Raw genomic sequence first — 26,990 nt, forward strand, 5'->3', positions numbered from 1 at the left:
CTTAAGGTATTTTTTTGTTTTTGTTTTTTTAAATTAATTAATTAATTTATTTATTTATTTTGGCTGCACCATGTCTTAGTTGCGGCACGTGGGATCTTTAGTTGCGGCATGCGGACTCTTTTGTTGTAGCATGCGGACTCCTTAGTTGCTGCACTCGGGATCTTTAGTTGTGGCATTCAGACTCTTAGTTGCGGCGTGCATGCGGGATCTAGTTCCCCGACCACGGATCGAACCTCCCAGCCCCCTGCGTTGGGAGTGCAGAGTCTTACCCAGTGGGCCACCAGGGAAGTCCCCTTAAGGTTTATTTTTTAAGCAGTTTAAAAAAAATTTTTCTTGGGGTATAGTTGATTTACAATGTTGTGTTTAAACGGTTTTATTGAGATATAATTCACATATCATATAATTCATCCACTTAAAGTGTACAATTGAATGATTTTTAGTATATTTGTGTATATGTATGACCATCATTATGATCAATTTCAGAATATTTTCATCACCTCAAAAAGAAACCCTGTGCCTTTTAGTTATCTATCCTTCTATCCCTCCCACCCAGCCCTAAACCACCACTAATCTATTTTTTGTCTCCACAGATTTGGCTAGTCTGGATGTTTTATGTAAATTATGTAATATGTGATCTTTTGCCTCTTAATGTTTTTAAATTAAATGTGTTTACACTGTAATTCTGCTTTATACCAGAGTTCATCAGAAACAGTGCTTTTAACTCTGTGATTTTACATGTTTTTCAAGATTAGCAGAACATTATAGCAAACCCGTAAGTTATATTTTCTTCTCCCTTCTCTGAAGGAAAGCCCAGAGACTCTTTCTTTAGGAGATCATTCTAGGGGAAACAAAATGAAAAGAAGGACAAATAACAACCCAGGGAATTTGGGACATTTTGAATTTTTATTGAGGTTCTCATCATCCAGACCCCTGATCTCCAGGCCCTGCCTGCTATGGGGTCTGAGCCCACCAAGGTGGGTCAGGGCTGCCTCTCCTCCCCCACGTGCAGACTGCAGAGCTGCCTGCCAGAGGAGGAGTGCCCAAGGACACCTTAGAGGCGGACATGCAGAGAGACAAGAGTGGAGAAGAGGTGAAAGTCCCATTGCCTGGAGGAGGGAACACTGTCAGAGCAAGGGCTGAAAGTGAGGCAGTTGCCAACAGGCCCAACCAGCTCTCAAGCCTGCCTAGGGGGGCCCCAGCGTACTTCAGCGGGTGGGGTGTCCTTCAAGGTCAGCCACAGGATGGACATCTGCTAAGGTGGTACATGGAAGCTCTGCTTGGGTCCTGACCCTCAGGAGGGAACTCGTCAAACTGATCCTCTCCCTCTGACTTCACCTTTAGGGAAGGTCAACCAAGTCCCTGCTTCCACCATAGCCCCTTTACCCAGCAAAAATGACAATCCTTTGTCTCAAATATTGGGCAGGAATCGTATGACTCTAGGACAAGACCTGAAAGTGAGCGCCTGTGGACTTCCCTGGCGGTCCAGTGGTTAGGACTATGAGCTTCCACTGCAGGGGGCGTGGGTTCAATCCCTGGTTGGGGAACTAAGATCCTGAAAAAAAGAAGGTGAGCGCCTGTTGCAGTGCCAACTCGTGGTGTGAAGTAGATACTCTAAGGAGGAGGATGGCACTGGAGACCTCAAAATCCAGGTTCTACTTGGACAATCTCAAGTGAGCCGAGGGTGGGGAAAGGAATTGTTCTGGCTGAGCTGGAGTAGAGGGATGACAGAAACAAAGGTCCAGTGCCAAATGGAGACCTGGCTTGTAGTGAGAGCGTGAGAGGGGCAAAACACACACAAAAAAGGAGATAAAATGTTAACAAGCAGATTCAGAACCGCTGATACAGAGGGCCAACTATAAACTTATACGTGTGGGTTTTTGATGGCTCAGACGGTTGGTGTCCCTAACCTCCGCATTGTTCAAGGGTCAACTGTATTTGCTCTGGCTAGAACCTTCCGTACAGTGTTGAATAGCAGCAGTGAAAGCAGGCATCCTTGTCATGTTCCTGATCTTAAGGGGATAGCTTTCAGTCTTTCAGTATGATGTTAGCTGTGGGTTTTTCATAAATAGCCTTTATCATGGTGAGAAATATTCTATTCCCTTTATTCCTACTTTTCTGAGAGTTTTTATCATAGAAAGATGTTGGATTTGTGAAATGCCTCTTCTACACCGTTTGAGATAGTCATGCAGTTTTGTTTCCTTCATTCTGCTAATGTGATATGTTACATTGATTGAATTTCCTTTTTCTTTCTTTCTTTTTTTTTCTTGGCTGCGCTGCGCAGATTGTGGGATATTAGTTCCCTGACCAGAGATTGAACCCGGGCCTTCGGCAGTGAGAGCACGGAGTCCTAACCAGTGGATTGCCAGGGAATTTCCAGATTTTCTTATGTTTAACCACCCTGGAATCCCTGGGACAAATCCTACTTGGTCGTGGTGAATAATTCTTTAAATATGTTATTGGATTCAATTTGCTAATATCTCATTGAGGATTTTTGCATCTATATTCATGTGGGAAATTGGTCTGTAATCTTATTTTCTTGTGATGTCATTATCTGGCTTTGGCATTAGGGTAATGCTGGCCTCATAGGATGAGCTGGGGACTGCTCCTTCTTCTTCAGTTTTTTGGAAGAGTTTAAGAATAATTAGTGTTAACTCTTCTTTAAATGTTTGGTAGAATGCACCTGTGAAGCCATCTGGTCCAGGACTTTTCTTTGTTGGGAGGTTTTTGATTACTGATTCAATCTCTTTTTTTTAAAAAATAAATTTATTTATTTATTTATTTTTGGCTGTGTTGGGTCTTCGTTTCTGTGCAAGGGCTTTCTCTAGATGCGGCGAGCGGGGGCCACTCTTCATCGCGGTGCGCGGGCCTCTCTTGTTGCGTAGCACAGGCTCCAGACGCGCAGGCTCAGTAGTTGTGGCTCATGGGCCCAGTTGCTCCGCGGCATGTGGGATCCTCCCAGACCAGGGCTCGAACCCGTGTCCCCTGCATTGGCAGGCAGATTCTCAACCACTGTGCCACCAGGGAAGCCCTCAATCTCTTGTTATAGGCCTGTTGGGATTTCCTGTTTCTTCTGGAGTTGGTTTAGGTAATTTGTGTGTTTCAAGGAATTCGTCCATTTCTTCTAGGTTATCTAATTTGTTGGTGTGCAGTTGTTCAGAATATTCTCTTATAAACCCTTTTTATCTCAAAAAGCTCAGTAATAATGTCCCCATTTTCACTTTTTTTTTTTATGACTATGTTCTTAGCTGTATTTTATTTATTTATTTATTTTTGGCTGCGTTGGGTCTTCGTTGCTGCGCGCGGGCTTTCCTCTAGTTGTGGCGAGTGGGTACTACTCTTCATTGTGGTGCGCAAGCTTCTTATCGCAGTGGCTTCTCTTGTTGTGGAGCATGGGCTCTAGGCGCCTGGGCTTCAGTAGTTGTGGCACGTGGGCTTCAGTAGTTGTGGGTCGTGGGTCCTAGAGTGCAGGCTCAGTAGTTGTGGTGCATGGGCTTAGTTGCTCCGCGGTATGTGGGATCTTCCCGGACCAGGGCTTGAACCCGTGTTCCCTGCAGTGGCAGGCAGATTCTCAACCACTGCGCCACCAGGGAAGCCCCCCATTTTCACTTCTGATTTCAGTTATTTGCAGCTTTCTCTTTTTCCTTTCTAAGTATGTGCTATATTCTGAATGTTATGTCCACTCAAAACTCGTCTATTAAATCCTAATGCTGAATGTGTTGGTATTAGGGGGTGGGGGCCTTTGGGAGGTGATTAAGTCATAAGGGCAAAGCCCTCACGAATGGGATATGTGCCCTTATAAAAGAGGTTCCAGAGAAATCCCTGGCTCCTTACACATGTGATAATGAGAGTCTGCGACCTAGAAGAGGCCCCTCACCTAGTCACGGTGGCGCTTTGATCTTGGACTTCCAGTCTCTAGAACTGTGAGAAATAAGTTTCCGTTGTTTATAAGCTACCCAGTCTGTGGTGTTTTGTTATAGCAGCCTGACCAGAGTAAGACAGTCTAGCTAAAACTTTGTTAATATTGTTGAGCTTTTCAAAGAACCAACTTTTTTTTTTTTTTTGGCTGCGTTGGGTCTTGGTTGCTGTGCGTGGGCTTTATCTAGTTGCGGCGAGCGGGGGCTGCTCTTCGTTGCGGTGCGCGGGCTTCTCATTGCGGTGGCTTCTCTTGTTGCGGAGGACGGGCTCTAGGCGCACGGGCTTCAGTAGTTGTGGCTTGCGGGCTCTAGAGCGCAGGCTCAGTAGTTGTGGTGCACAGGCTTAGTTTCTCCGCAGCATGTGGGATCTTCCTGGATCAGGGCTCGAACCCTTGGCCCCTGTATTGGCAGGCGGATTCCTAACCACTGTGCCACCAGGGAAGCCAGACCAACTTTTTGTTTCATTGATTTTTTTTTCCTCTTCAAACGCCTATTTTTTTGGTGACACAATTTAACCCATGACAGTGACCATATTTGGAAATAGAGTTTTTGCAGATGTTATAGTTAAAATGGGGTCGTAATGGATTAGGGTGAGATCATACTGGATTAGGATGGGCCCTAAATCCAATGACTAGTGTCCTTATTTATTTTTATTTATTTATTTTTGGCTGCATTGGGTCGTCGTTGCTGCGCGCGGGCTTTCTCTAGTTGTGGCGAGCGGAGGCCACTCTTCATTGCAGGGCGTGCCCTTCTCATTCTGGTGGCTTCTCTTGTTGCGGAGCATGGGCTCTAGGCATGTGGGCTTCAGTAGTGTGGCACATGGGCTTCAGTAGTTGTGGCTCGCAGGCTCTAGAGCGCAGGCTCAGTAGTTGTGGCGCACGGGCTTAGTTGTTCTGCGACATGTGGGATCTTCCCCAACCAGGGCTCGAACCTGTGTCCCCTGCATTGGCAGGTAGATTCTTAACCACTGCACCACCAGGGAAGCCCGACTAGTGTTCTTATACCTTCCCACCAGCAGTGTACAAGGGCTCCAATTTCTCCACATCCTTGCCAACACTTGCTGTTTTCTGTTTTTTGATAGTAGCCATCCTAATGGGTGTGATGTGGTATCTCACTGTAGTTTTGATTTACATTTCTCTATTGATTAGTGATGGTGAGCATCTTTTCATGTGCTTATTGGCAATCTGTATGTCTTCTTTGTAAAAATATCTATTCAACTCCTTTGCCCATTTTTTTTTTTTTAATGTATTTTGGCTTTTTTTTTTTTTTTTTGGCTGTGTCGGGTCTTTGTTGTGGTGCTTAGGCTCTACATCGCATTCAGGCTTCTCTCTAGTTGTGGTGTGAGGGCTTAGTTGCCCCGCGGCACGTGGGATCTTACTTCCCCAACCAGGGATCAAACCTGCATCCCCTGCATTGGAAGGCGGATTCTTAACCACTGGACCACCAGGGAAGTCCCCTTTGCCCATTTTTGAATCAGGTTGTTTGTTTGTTTTAATTGTGGTTGAGTTGTAGGAGTTCTTTTTTTTTTTTTTTTTACATTTATTGTGCACTTTATTTCTATTATTAAGGAGTTCTTTATATATTCTGGATATTAACTCATCAGATATATGATTTGCAAATATTTTCTCCCATATTTTCTCTGTGGGTTGCCTTTTTACTCTGTTGCTATGCCTGTTGATGCACAAAATTCTTAAAATTTCATCAAGTGCAATCTATTTTTTCCTTTGTTGCCTGTGCCTTTGGTGTCATATCCAAGAAATCATTGCTAAATCCAATGTAATGCAGTTTTCCCCCTACGTTTTCTTCTAAGAGTTTTATAGTTTTAGATTTTACATTTAGGTCATGGATCAATTTTAGTTCATTTTTGTATAAAGTGTTAGGTAAGTGTCCAACTTCATTCTTTTGCATATGGATATCCAGTTTTCCCAGCACCGTTTATTGAAGACTGTCTTTCGCCCACTGAATGGTCTTGACACCCATGTTGAAAGTCACTGGACTATATTTGCAAGTGTTTATTTCTGGACTCTATTCCATTGTCCATATGTCTGTCTTTAGGCCAATGATCTTTCAACACACTGTTTTGATTACTGTAGATTTGTAGTAAGTTTTGAAATCAGAAGGCTTGAGACCTCCAACTTTGTTTATCTTTTTCAGGATTGCTTGGCTATTCAGGGTCCCGTGGGATTCCATTATGAATTTTACAATGGGATTTTCTATTTCTGTTAAATATGTCATTGGGATTTTGAGAAAGATTGCATCAAACCTATAGATCACTTAGAGTCCACAAACATGGGATGTCTTTCCATTTATTTATGTCTTTAATTTCTTTCAGCAACGTTTGATAGTTTTAATGGTATAAATCTTTTGCCTGTTTGGTTAATTCTTAAATATTTTATTCTCTTTGGTGCTATTATAAATGGAATTATTTTCTTAATTTCCTTTTTGGATTGTTCATTGTTAGTGTATAGAAATGCAACTGAATTTTTGTGTGTTGCTTTGTAGGTTGCTACTTTGCTGAATTTGTTTATAAGGTTTAACAGATTTTTTGTGGAATCTTTAGTGTTTTCTGCATATAAGATCATAACATCTGTGAACAGAGATAATTTTATTTCTTCTTTTCCAATTTGAATGACTTTTCTTTTTCTTGCCTGATTGCTCTGGTTAGGACTTCCAGTACTATGTTGAATAAAAGTGGCAAGAGTGAGCCATCCTTATCTTGTTCTTTATCTTAGAGGAAAAACTTTCTTTCACCATTGAGTATGATGTTTGCTGTGTATATGTTTTCATATACGGCTTTTATTATATTGAGTTAGTTTCCTTCTATTCCTAGTCTGTTGAGTATTTTTATCATGAAAGGGTGTTGAATTTTGACAAATGCTTTTTCTGTATCAATTGAGATATTCATGTGGCTTTCTTTCCCCTTCATTCTGTTAATGTGGTATAGTACACTGATTGATTTTTGTATGTTGAACCATTCTTGCATTCTAGGGGAAAGTCCCACTCGGTCATGATATATAATCCTTTTAATGTTGTTATTTTTAAAACTGTGGCATATTGCACTTTTTTTTTTTTTTTTTTTTTTAAAGAAAAGATTTCTTGAAGGAATGGTCAGCAGTGTCAGGAAACTCAGAGGGGTCAAGTAGGGGAAGGACTGAAGGGGATTTTGTTATTAAGAGGTTTTTTGTTAAACTTGTATTTGAATGTTCTTAGCAGCACTATTCATAATAGCCAAAAAGTATAAACAATTCAAATTTCCATCAACTCATGAATGTGGTATATCCATGCAATGGAGTATTATTCAGCCATAAAGAGGAATGAAGTTCTGATACATGCTACAACATGGATGAATGAAGTGAAAGAAGCCAGGCACGAAAGGCCATATACTATGTGATTCCATTTATATGAAAGTCAAATAGACAAGTCCACAGAGACAGGAAGTAGATTAGTAGTTTCTGGGGGTTTGGGGAAGATGTTTGGATAAGGTTGGGAGCTTGAAGAAGGTGTGAAGCCTTTGGATTAGCTCCCCTCAGGGGAGGGCAGGAAAAGTTGAGCAAGAATAAGTGGAAAACTAAATGTTTGGCTGAGCTTATAAGCCCAACCTTGTACATTCAGACGGCCACAGGAGTTGGTAAGAGATCAGGGTAACTGAGGACAAGCTGATGATTTTTCAGAATTACTGTGGGCAATGTGGTAGCTGCTGGTGAGGCAGGGTAGGCTGGAAGGACCGTTAAGTTTTCACGAATGGGAAGAAGGTGAATCCCACAAATACTTTAATAGACTAGTGTGCCTTCAGCACAGCATCTGGCACATGTAGAAAACACTTATTTGTTAAAAGTAAAAGAATAATCAGTTTAGGGGAAGGGTATCAACTTTACTGAGGTATAATTCACATACCATACAATTCCCTTATATTGGTCAGTTGATTTTTTTTTTTTTGGCCGTGCCACACAGGTTTCAGGATCTTAGAACCCCGACCAGGGATCAAACCCAGCCCTGGCAGTGAAAGTGCCCAGCCCTAATCACTGGACTGCCAGGGAATTCCTGGTCAGTTGATTTTTGACAGGGGTGCTAATACAAGTCAACTGGATACAAACAGTCATCTCAGCAAATGGTGATGGGACACATGCATTTCCACATGGAGAAGAAATGAAGTTGGGCCCTTTCCTCACACTATATACAAAAATTAACTCACATCCTAGTGGGTATAAAGTAATTTCTCATTTTGGCTTTGCTTTGCTATTCCCTAATGATTAATGATATTGAACATATTTTCATGTGCTTATTGACCATTTATATATCTTCTTTGGAGAAATGCCTATTCAGATATTTTGTCCATTTTTAATTCGGTTATTTGTCTTTTCTATTATTGAGTTTTAAAGGTTCTTTTTATATTCTGCATACGAGACCCATATCAGGTATATGATTTACACACATCTGTTCTGTGTGTCTTTTCGCTTCCTTTGAAGGGCAAGTTTCTTGTGGGCTTCTTTTTAGCGTGATGAAATATTCTCAAATTGATTGTGGTGATGATTGCACAACTCTGTGAACATACTAAAAACCATTAAACTGAACACTTTAAAATGTTGTGTTTTATGGCATGTGAATTATGGCTCAATAGAGCTGTTATAAAATAACAAATGCTGGAGAGGGTGTGGAGAAAAGGGAACCCTCCTTCACTGTTGGTGGGAATGTAAGTTGGTGCAGCCACTACCGAAAACAGTGTGGAGTTTCCTCAGAAAACTAAAAATAGAATTACCATATGATCCAGCAATCCCACTCCTGGGTATATACCCAGACAACACTATAGTTCAAAAAGATATGGCGCAGTGGTTAAGAATCCGCCTGCCGACGCAGGGGACGTGGGTTCGATCCCTGGTCCGGGAAGATCCCACATGCCGCGGAGCAAATAAGCCCGTGTGCCACAACTACTGAGCCTGTGCTCTAGAGCCCGTGAGCCACAACTACTGAAGCCCGTGCGCCTAGAGCCCGTGCTCGGCAACAAGAGAAGCCACCGCAGTGAGAAGCCCGTGCACCGCAACGAAGAGTAGCCACCGCTCACCACAACTAGAGAAAGCCCGTGTGCAGCAACGAAGACCCAACGCAGCCAAAAATTTTTTAATAAAATAAATAAATAAATTTATTTTAAAAAAGAAAAGAAAAAAATCACGAGTTAAAAAAAAAAAAAGTTTGGCGGCAAGGGAGCTGCTCTGCTACGTACAAAACCCCGGCCCAGAAGCAGGTCGTCTACGAATGATCTAGCACCAGTGTCCCCACAAACGTGCAGTATGTGATGGGCAAGGGGGTGGCTGCCTTTCCAGCCGTGCCCTGTGTCCCTGTATGAAGGGCTCTCCACACCGGACCCCGGTCCTGTGAAGTCTACCAACTTTGTGATTGCCAAACATGTCAGTGCCATCTTGGTGCTTCAACAGGACAGTAATCACCCACTCTGGACTCCATTGTCTGCTAAATGAACAGTCATTGCTCCTCTCCCTTCTTCCTTAGTTATGGACCCTAATATTGTTCAGAGACAACAGGCACAGTGAAGTGGGCCCTGCCCCGTCCCAAGGGATGATTAAAGTTTAGTATAAGAGCCAATAAGACAACCTCATTCCCTTTTGCCAGGTACTTGCTTCCTCAGCATCCCTTGCAGCTTTGAGTATAAAATGCAAGAATAAAGACATAAATTGAGGTAAGAACTGGTAAGCAAGAAGAAAACAGGCCTTGATGATTTGGGAAATGCTCAGCCTATCTAGATTGCAAAAAGATGCTAAAATTAGGAGATTCACTGTCAGGAAAACATGCTTTAGAGAGAAAGCCTAGGGTGTGGTTGGACAAACTTTTGCTACTGCCTGGAAAGGATCAGAAGGCCAGAGTATCCTGTTAAGAGTGCTCTTTAAGAGATTTGGCACATGACTCATGGATCCCTCCAGATATTTCAGCAGAAGCCAGGAATAGAGATGGGATTATCTAGGAAAGAGGACTCTCTTGTCCAGTGAAGTGTCCTGTGACATACACAGGAGACCCACAAAGTTCTTGAGGATGTTATATCAGCAAAAACTCTGCCGGCAAGGACTAAAAGGAACAAGAGAGGGGGAAATTAAAGAAAGGTCTAAAAGTTCTCTCAAAATATTAGGAAATATGCTAATATGCTTATATGTTACTCAGCTACAAACATGTGCTACCCTTCAAGAAAAAGGAGTGGTGACTGTGAGGATGGAGGTGCAGGTCCAGAGGTGCACGTCCAGAGGGTAGAGCTGAGAGCCATGGAGGATTATTTCCAGGCCTTGAAACCTAATGGAGTTTGCTAGGCTGGATTTCAAAATTGCTTGGAACCAGTGACTCCTTTTCTCTTTCCATTTTCTTCCTTTTTTTTTTTTAATTGAAGTATAGTTGATTTACAATATTGTGTTATCTATTTTCTTCCTTTTATTTATTTGTTTATTTATTTATTTATATTTTTTGGCCACGCCACACAACTTGTGGGATCTTAGTTCCCCAACCAGGGATCAAAACCAGGCCCATGGCAGTGAAAGTGCTGAGTCTTAACCACTGGACTGCCAGGGAATTCCCATTTTCTTCCTTTTTAAATTGAAATGTCTATAACTGTTATACTGTACCTAAACCAGCATCTTACTTTAGAAAGTGAGTAGATAACTTATGTCTTGAATTTTTGTGTGTGAACTCATTTAATCCTCAGCACAATCACAGGTTCATGGATAGAGAGGAATTTTGCCCCAGGATGGATCATACCCAGAATCTCAGTCATACCCATTTTAGATGATGAGATATGGGACTTTTGAGCTGATGAGATTTAGATGAAATTTTGAACTTGAGTTGATGCTGTAATGAGTTGAGACTTTGGGGGACCTTGGGATCAAGTGAATGTATGTTGCATGTGGGATGGACATAAATCTTTGAGAGCCAGACAGAATGTAGTAAGCTGAATAATAATCCTTGGAACTTGTAACTATGTTACTTAACATGATAAATAGGGACTTTGCAGATGTGATTAAGTTAAGGATATTGAGACAAGATTATCTTGGTTTATGCAGGTGGATCCAATGTAATCACAAGGGTCCTTATAAGGAGGTAGAAAGGTCAGTCAGAAGATGTGACAATGCAAATGAACCTATCTGTGAAACAGAAATAGAATCAGGGGCATAGAGAACAGACTGGTGGTTGCCAAGGGGGCGGGGGATGGGAGAGGGTTGGAGGGAGTTTGGGATTAGCAGATGCAAACTGGTACACTTGGAATGGATAAACAACAAGGTCCTACTGTATAGCACAGGGAACTATATTCAGTATCCTGTGATAAACCATAATGGAAAAGAGAAAGAATGTATATATAACTGAGTCACTTTGCTGCACAGCAGTGATTAACACAACATTGTAATTCAACTACACGTCGATAAAAAGTAAAAAAAAAAAACGATGTGACAGTGGAAGCAGAGGGTCAAAGAGGTTTGACGATTTTACATTGCTGTCCTTGAAAATGGAGGAAGGGTCATAAGCCAAGGAAGGCACATGGCCTCTAGAAACTGGAACAGACAAGGAAACAGATTTTCCTCTTGTCTCTGGAAGAAGCATGGCCCTGCTGAGGTTTGATTTTGTCTCAATAAAACCCACTTCAGGGACTTCCCCAGTGGCGCAGTGGTTAAGAATCCACCTGCCAGTGCAGGGGACATGGGTTCGAGCCCTGGTCTGGGAAGATCCCACATGCCGCGGAGCAACTAAGCCCGTGCGCCACAATTACTGAGTCTGCGCTCTAGAGCCCTCGAGCCACAACTACTGAGCCTGTGTGCTGTAGCTACTGAAGCCTGCGCGCCTAGAGCCCGTGCTCCGCAACAAGAGAAGCCCCTGCAATGAGAAGCCCGCACGCCGCAACTAGAGAAGGCCTGCGCGCAGCAACAAAGACCCAACGCAGCCAAAAATAAATGAAAAAAATTAAAACAAAAAACCCACTTCAGACTTCTGACTTCAAGAATTATAAAAGTGTTTTTTTTTTATATATATAAATTTATTTATTTATTTATTTATTTATTTTTGGCTGCGTTGGGTCTTCATTGCTGCGTGCAGGCTTTCTCTAGTTGCAGAGACCGGGGGCCACTCTTCGTTGCATTGTGTGGGCTTCTTATTGCGGTGGCTTCTTTTGTTGTGGAGCACGGGCTCTAGGCGTGCGGGCCTCAGTAGTTGTGGCTCGCGGGCTCTAGAGTGCAGGCTCAGTAGTTGTGGCGCACGGGCTTAGTTGCTCTGCGGCATGTGGGATCTTCCCGGACCAGGGCTCGAACCCGTGTTCCCTGCATTGGCAGGCAGATTCTTAACCACTGCGCCACCAGGGAAGTCCCTTATGTTATTTTAAGCCATGAAGTTTGTGGTACTTTGTTACAGCAATAGGAAATCAATACAAGGTCACACTGAGCTTTGGTGTAAACAGCTTCTGAGGTTAAAAACACAGTAGACAAGAGGAAAGTATGTAGCCAGTCTGTAGCAGAACAGAAAGAGGCAGATGTGGGGAGTAGCTCAGTCATGTATGGACAGAGTCTGGGAGAAAAGCTGCACAAACTCTTGCCCTTCCTTAGCTAGGACAGGCCATTCCTTCTGGTCAGGCCAGTCTCATGATTGGGAAGCCCAGCGAGGCTGACTGCAATTCAATTAAGGAGGAACTTTTAACAGGTTTGTCTGGAAAGAGTCCCCATTTAGACTGGGGTGTGCCCCCTCAATGGAGGCGGTAGAGATGGAGGGAGGCATTGCAGCAACTTCCTGCCTCCCTCTATTCCAGTTCTCCTTGTGCTAAATGTATTAGTTATTTTAATCCTGTCTGCTGTTGGATGGCTGAGGCCCTCCTTCATTTTGGAGACTAGATTTTAGGCATTCTCTGGATTAGCACTTTTTTTTTTTTAATCCTACAATTTTGTTTCTGTTTGACCCCTCTGGGTTTCTTTAATTTTTTATTTTTAAAAATTGAAGTATAGTTGATTTACAATATTGTGTTAGTTTCAGGTGTACAGCAAAGTGATTCCGTTTTATATATATATATATATATTTTTTTTTTTTTTTCCAGAGTCTTTTCCATTATAGGATATTACAAGTTACTGCATATAGTTCCCTGTGCTATACAATAAGTCCTTGTTGTTTATCTGCAGATCAGCACTTCTGACTCTAAATGTGCACAAGAATAACCTGGTGAGTTTGTTGAGCTGCAGATTCTGAGTCAGCAGGTCAGGGCAGGGGCCCAAGGAGGCTGATGTTGCTCGTCTGCAGCAACTTTGTGTAACAAGGTTCTGAAGATCAGTGGCTCTCAAACCTAAGCACACGTCAGCATCTCCTCAAGGACTTGTTAACACAGACTGCTGGGCCCACCCAGAATGTGATTCAGTAGGTCTTGGTGAGGACTGAAAATTTTCTTTTTAACAAGTTTGAAGATGATGATGATAATAATCAGGAACCACACTTTGAGAACCACCACTCTAGAAGATTCTATGTGTGACCCACAGCTTTCACCCTTTGCGGAATTTGGTGTAGTGTCCCCACTGCTGGAGTTTTGGTTCTTTAGCTTACAAAGTCTTTTCATTGCTCCCAGAATCGCTCAGGAGGAGTTATTCTTTGTGTTTAGCTTGCTTACCTTTGTTGTTAAGAAACGTCTGAAATTTATGTTTTATTGTCAGGATTTTGGTGAGATTTGTATAGACGAGGCCTCTGCATCTCTGCTGGCTCTGGGCACCCACCGTTATTGAATACTTACCATGTCCTAGGCCTGGCCTCGGGCTCTTTGCAGACTCAGTGAGACCGTCCCTCCCTTGACTGCAGCACGGGCAGGCCCCTCTGGCACCACCTGTCCGTGGCCCTCACCTCACGGTTAGTGTCTGGGAATTTGTACGTTACTCTTCAGGGTGGAGGAAGCGTCTTCTTTACCTGTGTATGCAGCTCACCTAGTGCCTGGCATCACATGCTAGCCAGACGACCGACTTTACCACCAGATACACCATTCCCCTCAGAGGGTACAGGACCCTGATGGTCTGGGGAAGGGTGGGTTAAGCAAGGGGAGAATGTGAGCAGGGCAGCCTAAGAAGGACACTGGAAGGAAGGGGGATGGACAGGGGCTTACTGGGTTAACCAAGCCCATCAGCTCCCACCAGGGCTCCCAGGAAGCCAGTCCCGCCAAGACACCCAAGGCAGGAAGTCACTGTGAGGCCCGCGGTGAAGGGGGTGGGGCCTGCGCAGGGTGGAGGCTCGATGCGCATCCCCTCCCCCCTTCCCCATCCCTGACTCTAGCCATGCGTGTCCAGTTCCTCCACTTCCTCTGTGGCCCCTACTGCATCCCCACCCACCGAGGCAGACAGGCTGGGCAGGAAACACACACAGCCTCCTCTCGGGCCCACTTTATTTGGGAGAGGCATGGGGAGGGCTCTAGGCCTGCTGCGCCCCCAGGAGAGCTCGCACCTGGCCGATCTGCCAGTCGACACTGGAGCGCGCGGTGCCCCCCAGGGCTGCGTACTGCTCCACACTGTGTCCATAGTCCCACACGTGGCTCACGTCTCCCGAGAACAGGGGGCTGGGGGGAAAGGAGGGGGTGGGCCCAGGCTGGCCTCCGGGAGGGGAGGGGAGGGGAGGCGAGGCGAGGGGAGCGCACCTGATGGTCTGTAGCTCCTGCAGCGACAGCTGGTTGAGGGCGACCCCTTTGGTCTCGGCCATGAACACAGCTTTCCCGGAGGCCTCGTGGGCCTGGCGGAATGGCATCTGGGGGCGCGGGGGGAGAGGGGTGCTGACGCAGGCTTCCTGAGCTCCCTGTTCTGATGGGGGTGCCGGCGCTCGCCCCCCACCATGACCACCGCCACCCCCAGCTTGAGGAACATCCCCGCCCCCTCGCCCCTCCACCCTGGCCGCCCCACACTCACCCCTTTGCGGACCAGGTAGTAGGCGAGGTCAGTGGCCAGCATGTCAGGACTAAGAGCCCGTGCCATGTTCTCACGGTGAATCTGGGGACAGCAGGCCAGGCGAGTGTGAATCTGGGGGGCCCTTGGTCCTGGAGCTGCCAGCCTAAGGCCTACCCCGCCTCAGCCAGGAAGTCCCCTGCCTTGGGCAGATCCCCTCTTACCCACCCTCTTCTGCTTTCTCTGCTTGAACCATCATTTCATAATTATTGATAATTATTAGCTCTGCTGCTGGGGTTGCCTCCTTATCTTTAGCATCAGGATCACCTGGAGGGTTTATAATGAATACAGATCTCTGTGGCCTAACCCAGAGTCTCTGCTTCAGCAGGTCTGGAGGGGGGCCTAGGGTTGCAGGTCTGTCAAGTTCTCAGGTGATGCTGATGCTGCTGATCTCGGGACGACACTTTGAGAACCACTGCTTTAGAGACACATCCTGAACTATTTAGGAATGAAATGATGAGGGGGATTTGCTTAAAAACAACGGCGGAGGGGGCAGTGGGTAAAGACAGCTGAAGCAAGAATGGCCATGGGTTGATTGTTGTTTAAGCCGAGTGTTGGTACGTAAGGGTTCATGATACAGCCTCTCAACTGTTGTATACTGAAATTTCCCACAGTAAATGGTTAAAGAAGAAATCTGGCCAGGCCAGCTGATGGGGCTCCTTGAGTCTAACCCACTTCCATTCTACTGCAGTGTGTCTCTTCGCTCTTCCCAGGGCAGGAACAAGCACATACCCCCTCCCTCTGCCCCACGGCCTCTGGACCCACCCACGCTTGCCTCCTCTCAAGATCACCCTCCTGGCATCCCAGCCCTGAGTTTAGGGGCCTCGGGGAGAAGAGGCGTGTCTTGCCTGCAGTGTAGAGATGACGCCAGTGGCCACCTGGAGGACGGCGCTCATGGTGTTGGACACTTCAAACACGGCTTCCTTGTCCTCCTGGGAGGCACGTGGCAGGAGGTAAGGGCCCAGTAGCCCGGTCCCCAGTGAGGCCGCCCCACTGCCTTCCACTGGGAACACTCAGCACCTTGTACACCCCGCACCAAGGGAGAGGAGAGCACTCCCAGGGCTGGGTGCGCAGGACAGGAGGTGGCAGTTCTGTGGGGCCCCTACCCAGATGAGGCAGGACCCCGAGAATTGGTATGTGGTGCGTATGCAACGGGGTGCCCAGCCTCGCACCTGTAAGTCCTTGTTGTAGGTGCTCGGAAGTCCCTTGAGCGTCATCAGGAGCCCAGCACACTAAGGGGAGGGACAGTGAGGATCAAGAGGCTGGGCCTCGGAGCCTGTCCTGAACCTGCCCTCAGGACCCTCCGGCTCAGCGCAGAGGCCTTGCCCCAACTCCCTGCCCTGCTTACCCGCCCAAACACTCGCCCTGCCTTGCTCCGGATCAGCTCCAGGCTGTCTGGGTTTTTCTTCTGGGGCATCAGGCTGCTTCCGGTGCTAGAGACAAGATGCCGGGGCTGAAGGGGCTCCGGTGCCCCTTGGCTGGTCTGCTGGGCAGCTCTGCCCAGGGGTTGGGGTGAGGTGGAAAGAAGCCATGCTGGTGGGCGCAGAGCTGGGGGAGGGCAGGCGCAGCCTTACCTGTAGGCATCTGAGAGCTGCACCAAGTTGAATTCCTTGGTGCCATAGAGGATGAGATCCTCGGCCATCCTGCTGAGGTGGGTCATGCACAGCGAAGCCCAGAACAGGAACTCAGCTTGTGGGAGGAAAGGGAGAGCAGGCTGTCTGGTCACCAGGCCTCACCCCTTACCCAGCCTGGAGAAGGTCCGGTGGGCCATACGGGGGTGGCAGGAAGCTGGAGAGGAGGCAGGGCCGGGGGACAAAGGCAGCACACACTGCAGGGGACTGGCCCTGGAGGGCGGGCGGGCTAGCGCCCAGGACTCACCCACAAAGTCTCGCTCACTGGTGGCATCCATGCTGTTGAGAGTGATGGCCCCAAAGTTCAGTTCTGGCCAATTCGGGAAGGGGAAGGCAACAGGGTTGGGCTGAAGGGCGAGGAGGGGCCTTCTCTCCCCCCCCACCCCCCAACCAGGCTGCCCAGCCCCACCCCCCACGACCCCCTCTCAGGGAGGAGTGGTAGGGAGGGGCAGGAGGTTGGGAAGGTCTTTGGTACAGGTCCCAGGAGGGAGGCGGGAGCCCTGAGTCTCCCCGGCACCACGCACCTCTCCCGTGGCCTCCCCTTGCCTCTCCAGCCTCACTGTCCATCGATAATAGACCAGAGTTTTACCCGACCCCTGCCCTCTCTAGGTGTGTGTCTGTGAGACCTGGCAAGTGCAGAGGGTGGTCTCCTGGGAAAGGAGGGGCAGGGTGCCTCACCTGCTCGGAGCAGCTCCCGGTCCACACCCAGAGGGTTGCCTGCGATGGCCCCGCTGCAGAGACGGGAGGGGATCTGAGTGACCGGGGCTCCCGGCAGGCACGCCCTGGCACGTACTTGCATGCACACCTGTGCCGAGCTCTGGTTGCCAGGGCTGCGGCCTGGTCAGCTTGGGTGCCAGAGAGTTGTCCCCACGCAGGGGAAACGGCACGATGTGAGCAGCTGGCTGGCTCTCTGGAGAGCCCTGGCCTGGCTGTGACACACTCATCGTCCCCACCTTAGAGCTGAGGGTCCATTTGTGGTCCCCCTCCCACCGTGGCTAGGGAGGCTGATTGCCTGGCTTCTGCCCCCTCCGCCCTCCCCGGCCCCTCCTCTTCTCTGGAAGCCCAAGGACCACGCTGACTGTGTGGCAGCCACTCCGCCCTTGGAGCACTGGGCCTCACTCACCTCCCCAGGGGCAGGACGTCGATCCGCTTCTGCACCTCCAGCAGCCTCTCCGAGTCTCTGGTCAGTGCCACAGCATGGCTGTGGGAAGCCAGGAGGCAGGAGGGTCAGGGCAGCCTGGGCTGGGCCCCTCCCCTCCACCACGCCCCTCCATCACTGCCCGCTCACCTCAGGATCCAGTGGCTCCAGCGGATGGGCTGAGCCCTCTGCAGGTGTGTGTACCCTGGGAAGAGGATGTCACGTTCCCTGTGGGGGAAGAGTAGCGGCAGGGAGCCTGAGGGGCTCAGGGGGTTCAGGCGAGGCCTGCCTGGGGCCCTGCGACCCTGTAGGGAAGAGCAGGGCAGGCTCACCAAGGATCTGCCTGCACAAGGGACCAAGTGATCTCCTGGGGACAAACATGGGGTAAGGGAAGGGTCAGGAGGTGGGGCATTGTGACTGGGCCATGGCTGTGGGGCGTCCAGAGGGTGAGCGTAGGACCAAGTATAGATTACACCTTCAGCTGGGGCCTCTGCACCTTGGCAGCAGATCTGGGCAGGGGCCAGGGCAGGAGGGGAGGTGCACGGCAGGTACCACCTGGCAGTGAGAGGCTGAGTTTGTGAGCATGAGAGGAGCTCCAGAGGAGCCCAGAATAGCTGGGGGCACTTTAAAGTAGGCAGGGCGGTGGCAGAGGTGCTGTGAGTGATGGTTCTAATTTTTTTAAATAAACAGCTTTATTGAGATATAATTCACATACAAATCACCCATTTAAAGTGTACATTTAGTGTACAACCATCACCCCAAGAAAGAAACCCTGGGACCTCCCTGATGGTGCAGTGGTTAAGAATCCGCCTGCCAATGCAGGGGACACGGGTTCAATCCCTGGTCTGGGAAGATCCCACATGTCGCAGAGCAACTAAGCCTGTGCGCCACAACTACTGAGCCCTCGTGCTGCAACTACTGAAGCCCGCGCGCCTAGAGTCCGTGCTCTGCAACAAGCGAAGCCACAGCAGTGAGAAGCCTGCTCACTGCGTGCACCAATGAAGACCCAACGCAGCCAAAAAAAAAGGAAAGAAACCCTGTCCTCATTAGCAGTCACTCCCTAATCCTCCCAACACCCACCCTGCCCCGAGAATGACAGTTTTGGGGCCCTTGTTTTCCCCCAGTGAAGTCAGTGAAACAGGGGTCACAGGGAGTTGGGGAAGAGGAGGGGTCAACCCTGTCTCTGACACCAAATAGAGACTTCTCATCAGTCATGTCACAGAAGCCAAAGCTTCGGATGAGGCCAGCGGGGGGCAGCCCTCAGCTCTGTCCTTTGCCCGCCATGCTGTGTGGGGACGGGGGACATGGGCACAGGCAGGCCAAGGAGTGACTCTGGTTGCCAGGCAAGCTGGCCCCTTTCCTCAGGCTTCGGGCCATCTGCCTAGTGCCTTAGCCTCTGGCCTGTGAACCCTCAAAGGGTGAGCTCCCCCTGCCTGCTGAGCTGGGCTGGCTGGGGGTCGGGGATGCTGCAAGAAATCCCTGCTCCTGGCTGCTCTGCCTCACTCAGTCCAGGAGTTCCAGACTGTACCCCTGTACCCCAGAGCCTGGCCCCCTACCCTCAACACCCCTGCCACCTAGGTCTGGCATTCAGGCTGCCTGTCTCGGGGGAGCAGAGACCCTGGCTGCCCTCGTGCCCCTCTCTGCCACCTGGTGTTCCATACACTCACGCCTCTGCCCGATCCACCATGGTTCTGATGAGCTCCCGGAGGAGGGCAGAGAGCGTGGAGCAGTTCTGCCGCATCCACAGCCTGAGGTCCGTGACCACCTGTTGGGAGGAGGATGTGGCACTCAGGGACCACAGATGTGTTGCCTCCCTGGGGAGCCAGGACCGCTGCTGAGCCCCAGCTCTGCTGCCTGGACCCCCCAAGGCTGGGAAGGCCCAGGGCGGGGAGCCGGGCAGGCTGGTGGCACCTGGTCGTTCCGACTTCGTCCTGTGTGCAGCTTCCCTGCGGTTTCACCGATGAGCTCCTGGGGGTGGAGGGAGGCACGCAGTCGGGGTCTGCCTGCTTGTGGCCCAGTGGGGTCAGCCCAGGCCACAGCCTCCCCAGCCTGTGGCCCTCCCTCCCTGCCCCAGGGTCCCCTGGTTCTGCCCGATCTCTGCCATCTCTGCTCAGGCCTCCTGCTCTGAGGTCCCAGTGACGAAGGGAACAGAATGATGGCGCTTATGCTCCAAGCGGCCCAGAGAGGGGAGGGGCAGGGGCGGGGGGTGAGGTGGGGGGTGGCCTCACCTTCAGACGCCGCTCATTGGCCGTATGGATGTCCTCATCATTGGGGTTTAGTTTGAAGGTGCCCTGGGCCCACTCCTCAGCTACCTGTAGCAGACAGCAGCAACACGGGGGTCAGGTGGGCGGGCATCAGCAGTTGAGTCCTGGCAGCGCTCCCCCCGGAGGAGCATCACAGGCCAAGAGCATGTTTGCTCAGGAGCCACAGGACCACAGGGGCGTTAAGGGACGACGAGAGACAGTCAGCACAGCATGTGGTTAAAGGGCATCTCTCTAGGCATATGATCACTACGAGGGGAGAGGACAGGCTTGGGATGATACCGCAGCCTGCGCTTGCTCGGGGATTCGGTGAAAGCCTGGGACCACAGGGAGGGACCCTGGGTTGGGCCTGGGGGTGTGGAGAGTACCTTGTCCAGGCCCTGGAGTATCTGGTCCATCTCGGTCTTGGTGAGGAGCCCCGCCTTCTCCAGGCCCCGGCTGTAGGCCTTGCTGCCCTGCACGTCCACCTCCCAGAGGTGCTGGTCATAGGTGATGGACGAGTTGAACTTCTCCATGATGGGGTCCACTGCGCCCACAAACCGGCCACCCCACAGCTTCCCGCTCTGGCCAGGAGGGCACGAGCAATTAGTCTCCTCCCCGCTTGAGAACAGTACCTCCCACAAAGGGCCCTGAGGAGAGTTATCAAATCTGACGGCAGTGGGAGCCAGCGGGCAGGGTTATTCTCACTGGACAGATAAGGAAACTGAGGCTCAGAGAGGGTTAGGAACTTGCCCAGAGTCACTGAGGGAGTGAATGTGGGAACTTGGCTGGACACTGAAGTTAGGTTCTTTCCCACCATGGGGCGCTGCTCCAGGGAGATGGTGGCAGGCACCCCTGAGACCAGAGCAGAACTTCTAGGACCCTTCCTGCCACTGACCAAAGTGAGAAGTCACTCTGGAATCCAGCTCTGATGTACCAGGGATAATGACAATAATACTGGCTAACATATGTCGCATTCTCACTGTCTGCCAGGCACCATTATTTGCTTGTCATGCAGACAGCAACGCTGTGAACTGGGTACCAATACTATCCTGCTACAGAGAGGAAAGACTGAGGCACAGAGCAGATCTGTACCTTGCCCTTGCTGAGAGTGGCAGAGCCCGGACTGCACCTCGGCAGCCGGAAGTCGAAGCCCTGCTCTAAACCCCACAGGCCACCAGGACCTCTCTGCTGGCTCCGCTGTTCTGAACATTTGCTGCAGGGACAGGTGAGGAGGCACTTGAGGGGCCCCATCAGTCTCAAATTACCTGCATCTCCCTCCCCCAGCTTGGGGTGGGGCCTAAGGTCCCAACCCCCCACTCCTCTGGAGAGCACCCCGGACACACCCGTTATCATTGGCCTTCTAGGAGGTCACTAGCTGACCCTCTGCCCCCCAGGAGCCAAGGGCAGAGGGATGGGACAGAGACACCTCTGTTTTGAAAGAGGGCATAGGTCTGGGCATGGGACAGATGGGGGAGGGAGCACAGAACCCCTGAGGGGCAGTCCTCGTGCCCAGTGAGCCAAGGACAGGAGGGGAGTGGTCCGGGGTGGAGATGGGAATGTTACTTCACTGGCATCTTTTCTGTGGAGGGGGGTTTACAGTGGCCACTGGGGACATATGTTCTCCTCTGTCTCCCTGCAATGTCCCAGACCTCAGTTAGCCACCTGACCATAGGGGTGTTATATTACCTCTCTAACCTTCAGGGTTGCCCCTTTATAAAATAGAAATAATAATAGCATCTATCTGATGGAGTTGTTAGATTAAGCCATTAGATTAAGCTAACTGCATACATAGCACAGTGCCTGGTACTCAGTAAGTTCTAGGTATTGCTAAGGGAGGGGCCGAGGGCTGCCAGGGTCAGGGTGTGCCTTAGCTCCACTCCTCACTCCTGTGTGCACCCCCGGGACCTCCACCGTGCTCTGGCCCCAGGCTGTGAGCTGACCCCTCAGTGCCCAGCAGCCTTGGCTGCCAGAGGACTCTGCCCTGCAGATGTAGCCTCTGCCCCCACTCAGCCTTTTGAGCTGGACCTGCCCCTTACCCCCTGCTGCCCCGCCAAGCCTAGATCTCCAGCAAAGCACCACGTGGGGCCCTGGTCCTGACCACCGGGGCCAGAGGGTCAGGGCCAGCGAGTCAGGATGGGGAGGCAGGCTGCCCTTCAGCCAGGGGCCTGTCATCACCTCCCCCAGCAGGCCCCTGGACTCGCTTCGTGGGTTGTTAGTAATAACAACTATTTAACAAGTGGGGCCGCAGCCAAACCAATTAGTGCCAACCCACAGGACAGCCTGGGGCAAGCAGAGGTCGCCTGGCGCCCTGGTTTCCTGAAGGCAGCCCACTCCGCATTGGGGCCAAGCTCCTACCCTGCCGGCAGTCTTAAAAGGACCCCAGGAGGATGTCAGAGTGACGTGCCACCACCTGGGCACTGAGGGAGGGGCGAGGTGGTGGGAGAGGGCACTGCTGTGAGCCAGGGCACATCTGGGTCAGAAGGATCCCTTTGGGGCAAGGGGACAGGGACACTGGTTCGGGCTGGGATGAAAGAGCAACAGCCAATTTAGAACGCACGGGAAATACCGGCGTTGTCCCTCTTAGTGTCGTTAGCCATGATTTATTGAGCACCTACTATTGCTTCGCCCTGTGCCAGGCATTCTCCAGATGCTCTTACACCCCCCTATGAGGTTACCCCTATTTTACAAATGAGGAAAGACGTTCAGGGAGGTCGAGTGACTGCTTCAGAAGCCAAGTCTGTTTGGCTCCAAAGTCCAGGCCCTGCCACGGGCCCTCCACCATGACCCAGAAGCTAGCAGGGCAGACAGTCTTAACGCATTTATTCAATAAACAAACTGAGGCCCAGAGAGGAAGTGACTTGCCAGCTAATGGGGGCCAGGAGGGACTGGAGCCCACACCTCCTGCTTCCCAGCCCCAGGGTTCCCTTCTCTGGCATCAAGCAAACAGCCCCTTTTACCTGAAGAGTTCAAAGCAATGACCTCATGATCCAGTACCTTACAGAGAAGGCAGACAGCTAATATTATCCCCATCTGCCGGGTAAATCAACTGAGGCCCAAGGAAAGGAACCTGTGCCTCAGACTCCTGCCACTCAGTCAGAAAGAGAACCCAGGAGTCGTCTGGCTCTGAGGGAGAGAGGCCAATGAGGAAGCCACCAGGTCCTGGGGCCACACGGCACGGTCCCCTACCTCCTGGCTCTTAGCACACGCAAGAGTCCTGTGTACTCTGATACACAGGGACAACTGCTATGGTAGGAGAGGGGCACAGGATGGGGACTGACAGGAGGACAGGGGGCAGGGGGCGGGGAGGAAGGAATGAAGAGGTGAGGGTGCTGAATGAGTGGGCCACACCTTTCCTACCCCGCCTAGATCACGGTCAGGTCAGGGCCACCTTCCCCAGCAGTGTGGGTTGGTGCGTTTTCCACAAAGGCTGCCTGGGGAGGGGTGAGGGACGGGGGAGAGCAGATGGTGGTGGGGACACCGGGAAGTTGGGGCAAAGCTCTCTTTCGGGCTCTGGCAGGTGCGCCAGGGGGTACCCACTGCCTGAAGCCAGCGAGGACAATTACCAGGAGGATGGAGGGCGGCAGGTCTGGCTCGGGGAGATCGCGTGCGCAGGTCACTGTCCCGACTGGCGCCCAGGGCGCCCCTCCCCCTCGTTTGGAGGCTTGGAGGACCAGCGTCCTCGAGGTCCCACTTACCTCCGATGCCATGTTGGGCGGTTCCTTGCCGTCCGGGAGCCTAGGTCCTCCGGGTCTGTAAGACAGGGCGGGACTGACGACCTCGTCGGCCACCGGGCGGTGTCACCCCGGGCGGGGCCGGCTCCGGGTTGGGGCACTGCCCTTGGCGGAGCGCAGCCTGTGGCGGAGGCGGACGTGGGCAGCGCCCAGCGCGTTCGCGCGGGTCCTCTGCGTCCTCCGCTCCCGTCAGTCCCGCCAGTCCCGCCCGTCCAGCCTGTCCGGCCGCCGAGCACTTACCACCGCCTGGCCGCGCAGTGCGTCTCTCCACGGCCGCGGGGCTGGACTTTTCCAGCCGGGAGAGCGTCAACAGCAGCCCGGCGCTGTCCCCACCTCCTATCGGCGGCCGCACCAATCCCAGGCGGCCCGGCCCGGTGGGCGTTGCCTCCGCCCTCCAACCCCAGCTGTGGGCGGAGCCGTCTCCGGAGCGGCTTTGGGCTGAGCGGCCCTAGGGAGGCGGTAGGGACTGTGAGGGTGGTGCCAGGGCGGCAGTGATCAAGGCTGCAGACTGCTCCGGGCACTGGAGGGAGACCCGGGCTAGGGATAGAGGACACTGGGCCGGGCCTGGCGGGCTCACAGGAGACACAAGGTGAAAAGCCACGCCCGATCATTCCTTCATTCAAAAAACACGTACCCGCACCTCCTTTGTGGTAGGTACAGAGTTAGACACTGAAGAAAAGGAAGTGAGCATAAGAAATGATGCTTGCCTCAAGAAGCTCTAACAAAGCGTGGATAAGGCGTGCAGGGGGCACAGAGGGCAGCGCAGAGTGGGGCGTCCATCTTGGGGTACTCAGGGAAGGGTTCCCTGACGCGATTAATTAACTAATTATTCAACAAAATAGACAGCGGGGTTCTGGCCTTAGGGGCCCTTGAACTTCTGCCCTGGAAGTTCCACATTCTGGGGGAGATGTCCACTGAGTTGAGTCTTGGAAGATGAAAGGGAGTTAGCTCAGCGAAAAAGGGGGTTAGAACATTCCCTGCGGGGGGCGGGGGGGAGCAGCCTGGGCAAAGTCCGGGAGGCCAGAGGCCAGAAAGTGAATGGCCTGCTTGCAGAACAGGAAGCCAAGAGTGGCTATAACAAAGGGTCAGGGGCTTTAGAATGGAGGTGGGAAGGAGAGGTGGGAAGTAGGTTGGGGTAAGATTGTAAAGCGCCTTGAATGTCAGACGAGAGGGTTTGGTCTTGATAGGACCTATGGTCCTCCCATAGGTCATAGGGAGCCAACAGATTTTAAAAATTGAGGGAACCAAAATTTTTTTAGAAAGATACTTCTGGCAACAGTATTGAGGGTGGAATGGAGGGGAGAAGGGACCAGTAGCTGGGATACCTCATGGGTTGAAGGTTTTTAGCCCTCACTCAAGAGTGGAGTGCATCAGGCTGTTGCATCAGGCTGTTGCAAGCTTTCCTAAATGCTCCTCCCTGTGCCTGGAATGCCTTCCCTCACTGTCTGTCTTGCTACTCCCATTCATCCGTCAGTATTCGAGCCAAGCATCATCAACGTTGGGAAGACTCCCTGCTGATCCAGGTGTCCAGCTCTGGGCTCCCATGCGATCCTGGAGAAGCATCTAGCAGTCTTTCCCTGAATTGGGAGCACAGTAGTTGTGGCTTCTGGGTCTTCTCCCCCACCCAACTGTGGGCTCCTTGAAAGCAAGGCCTCATCCTCTTTATCTCTGTGACCTCCCAACCTCTCCTGTCTTCTCCCACAACAGTCCCAGAACAGGGCTGCAGCAGGCCCCTAGGTGGGCAGGGAAGCCCTTGAGACCAGCTGTGAGTCATGTGGTCCTGACAACTGAGAGAGTGCTGTGGCAAACCCCTGGGATCTACCTGCTAGTGTCTGAGGCCTGACATCCTCTCCTGGGAGGTCAAGTGTCAAAGCCAGAGGTACTTTGCAAATATGAGGTCACATTCCTGAATACCCAGCAACGTACAGGGATCAAACCCTTTGGCAAATGAATTGAGGCTGGAAAGGGTGTTGGGGAAGTGTTAAAAAATGCTCACAGTCTCACTGTTAAAAGCCTCATGAATCTGGATATGTATGGATGTGTGTGTGTGTGTACGTATATGTACATATATATGATGTATGTATCAGCTTTATTGAGATTTAATTGATACACAATAATATACAAATATTTAAAGTGTACAATTTGATATATTTTGACATAGGTACACCCATGAAAATACACCATAATCAAAATAGTGAATGTACCCATCATACCCAAAATTGTCCTTACCCTCTTCATAATCTCCTCCTCCTGCCTGTCCCCATCCATCCCCAAGAAAACACTAATGTGCTTGTAACAATAGATTAGCTTACATTTTCTCTCTATATATACATGGAATTATTATATATATAAAATTATTATATTTTTTGATCTGTCTTTTCTCACTCAGCATAATCATTTGGAAATTTATCCATGTTAGTACATGTGTCAATAGTTCATTCCTTTTTATTGATAAATAATATTCCATTCTATGGATATACCACAATTTGTTTATCCAGCTGCCTGTTGATGGACTTTTGAGTTGCTTCCAATTTGTGGTCGTTACAAATAAAACTTGTATGTGCAAGTCTTTCTATGGACATATGCTTTCACTTCCCTTGCGTAAATACCTGGTTCTCAGGCCTTTGAACTTGGACCGGATTACACCACTGGCTTTCCTGGTCCTGCAGCTTGCAGATGGCAGATTTGGGGACTTTTTGGCCTCCATATCAGCATGAGCCAATTTCTATAGATTATAGTTATAATAACTTTTAACATCCTTCTCTGATTTATTAATCCTTCTCTTCATTATGGTTCATATTTTCTTGTCTTTTTACATACCTAGAAATTTTTGGATGCTAGACATGAGATCTTTATCTTGTTAGGTGTTGGATATTTTTGTATTCCTATAAATCTTTTTGAGCTTTTCTCTGAGATGCAGTTAAGTTACTTGGAAACAGTTTGATTCTTTTGGGTTTTGCTTTTCATTATCTCTTAGGTCAGAAGCAATGCGCAGTCTAGAGCTAATTATTCCCCACTAATAAGGGAAGACCTTCTTGAATACTCTACCCAGTGAATTATGAGTTTTCCCAGTCTGGCTGGTAGGACTAGGCACTATTCTTTTTGATCCTTTTGGATGGTTCTTTCCCCAAACTCAGATAGTTTCCTCACATGCATGCACTAATCAGTAATCCACTGAATACTCGCAGGGAACCCTCGGTAGATCTTCACAGTTCTCTTCTCCCTGTTACTCTTTTTGATGAACTCTAAAGTCCTCTGTCTCTCTAGGCTCCACTTTTTTTCTCAACTCAGGGGGTCTGCCAGATTCTGCCTCAGTTCTTCCTCCCTGCATCATGTCCTTGGAACTTTCTCAAAATAGTAAGCTGGATTACTATAGGGCTCACCTCTTTAGTTTCCTGTCTC

General features: G+C 50.0%; 1 protein-coding gene across 2 annotated transcripts; it reads right to left on the reverse strand.

Annotated features, from left to right (window-relative positions):
• Positions 1 to 14,277: 14,277 nt before the first annotated feature.
• Positions 14,278 to 23,920, reverse strand: ASL (argininosuccinate lyase). 2 transcript variants are annotated; one of them, XM_036826882.1, is made up of 17 exons: positions 23,829 to 23,868; positions 23,553 to 23,607; positions 20,244 to 20,438; positions 19,843 to 19,926; positions 19,526 to 19,582; positions 19,282 to 19,379; positions 17,765 to 17,842; positions 17,600 to 17,677; positions 17,155 to 17,207; positions 16,724 to 16,786; positions 16,420 to 16,534; positions 16,194 to 16,278; positions 16,018 to 16,077; positions 15,694 to 15,777; positions 14,810 to 14,890; positions 14,545 to 14,651; positions 14,278 to 14,466 (listed from the first exon to the last, which is right to left on the reverse strand). In XM_036826882.1, the coding sequence occupies exons 2-17, from the start codon at positions 23,562 to 23,564 to the stop codon at positions 14,322 to 14,324; spliced, it is 1,395 nt and encodes a 464-aa protein (XP_036682777.1). In that variant the 5' UTR covers positions 23,565 to 23,607; positions 23,829 to 23,868; the 3' UTR covers positions 14,278 to 14,321. The 2 variants fall into 2 exon arrangements, with proteins under 2 accessions (XP_036682777.1, XP_036682778.1); XM_036826883.1 differs by having other exon boundaries at positions 14,322 to 14,466; positions 20,244 to 20,354; positions 23,829 to 23,920.
• Between the last annotated feature and the right edge of the window lie 3,070 nt (positions 23,921 to 26,990).

Source organism: Balaenoptera musculus, chromosome 15 (assembly GCF_009873245.2).
Source record: "Balaenoptera musculus isolate JJ_BM4_2016_0621 chromosome 15, mBalMus1.pri.v3, whole genome shotgun sequence".
NCBI lineage: Eukaryota > Metazoa > Chordata > Mammalia > Artiodactyla > Balaenopteridae > Balaenoptera > Balaenoptera musculus.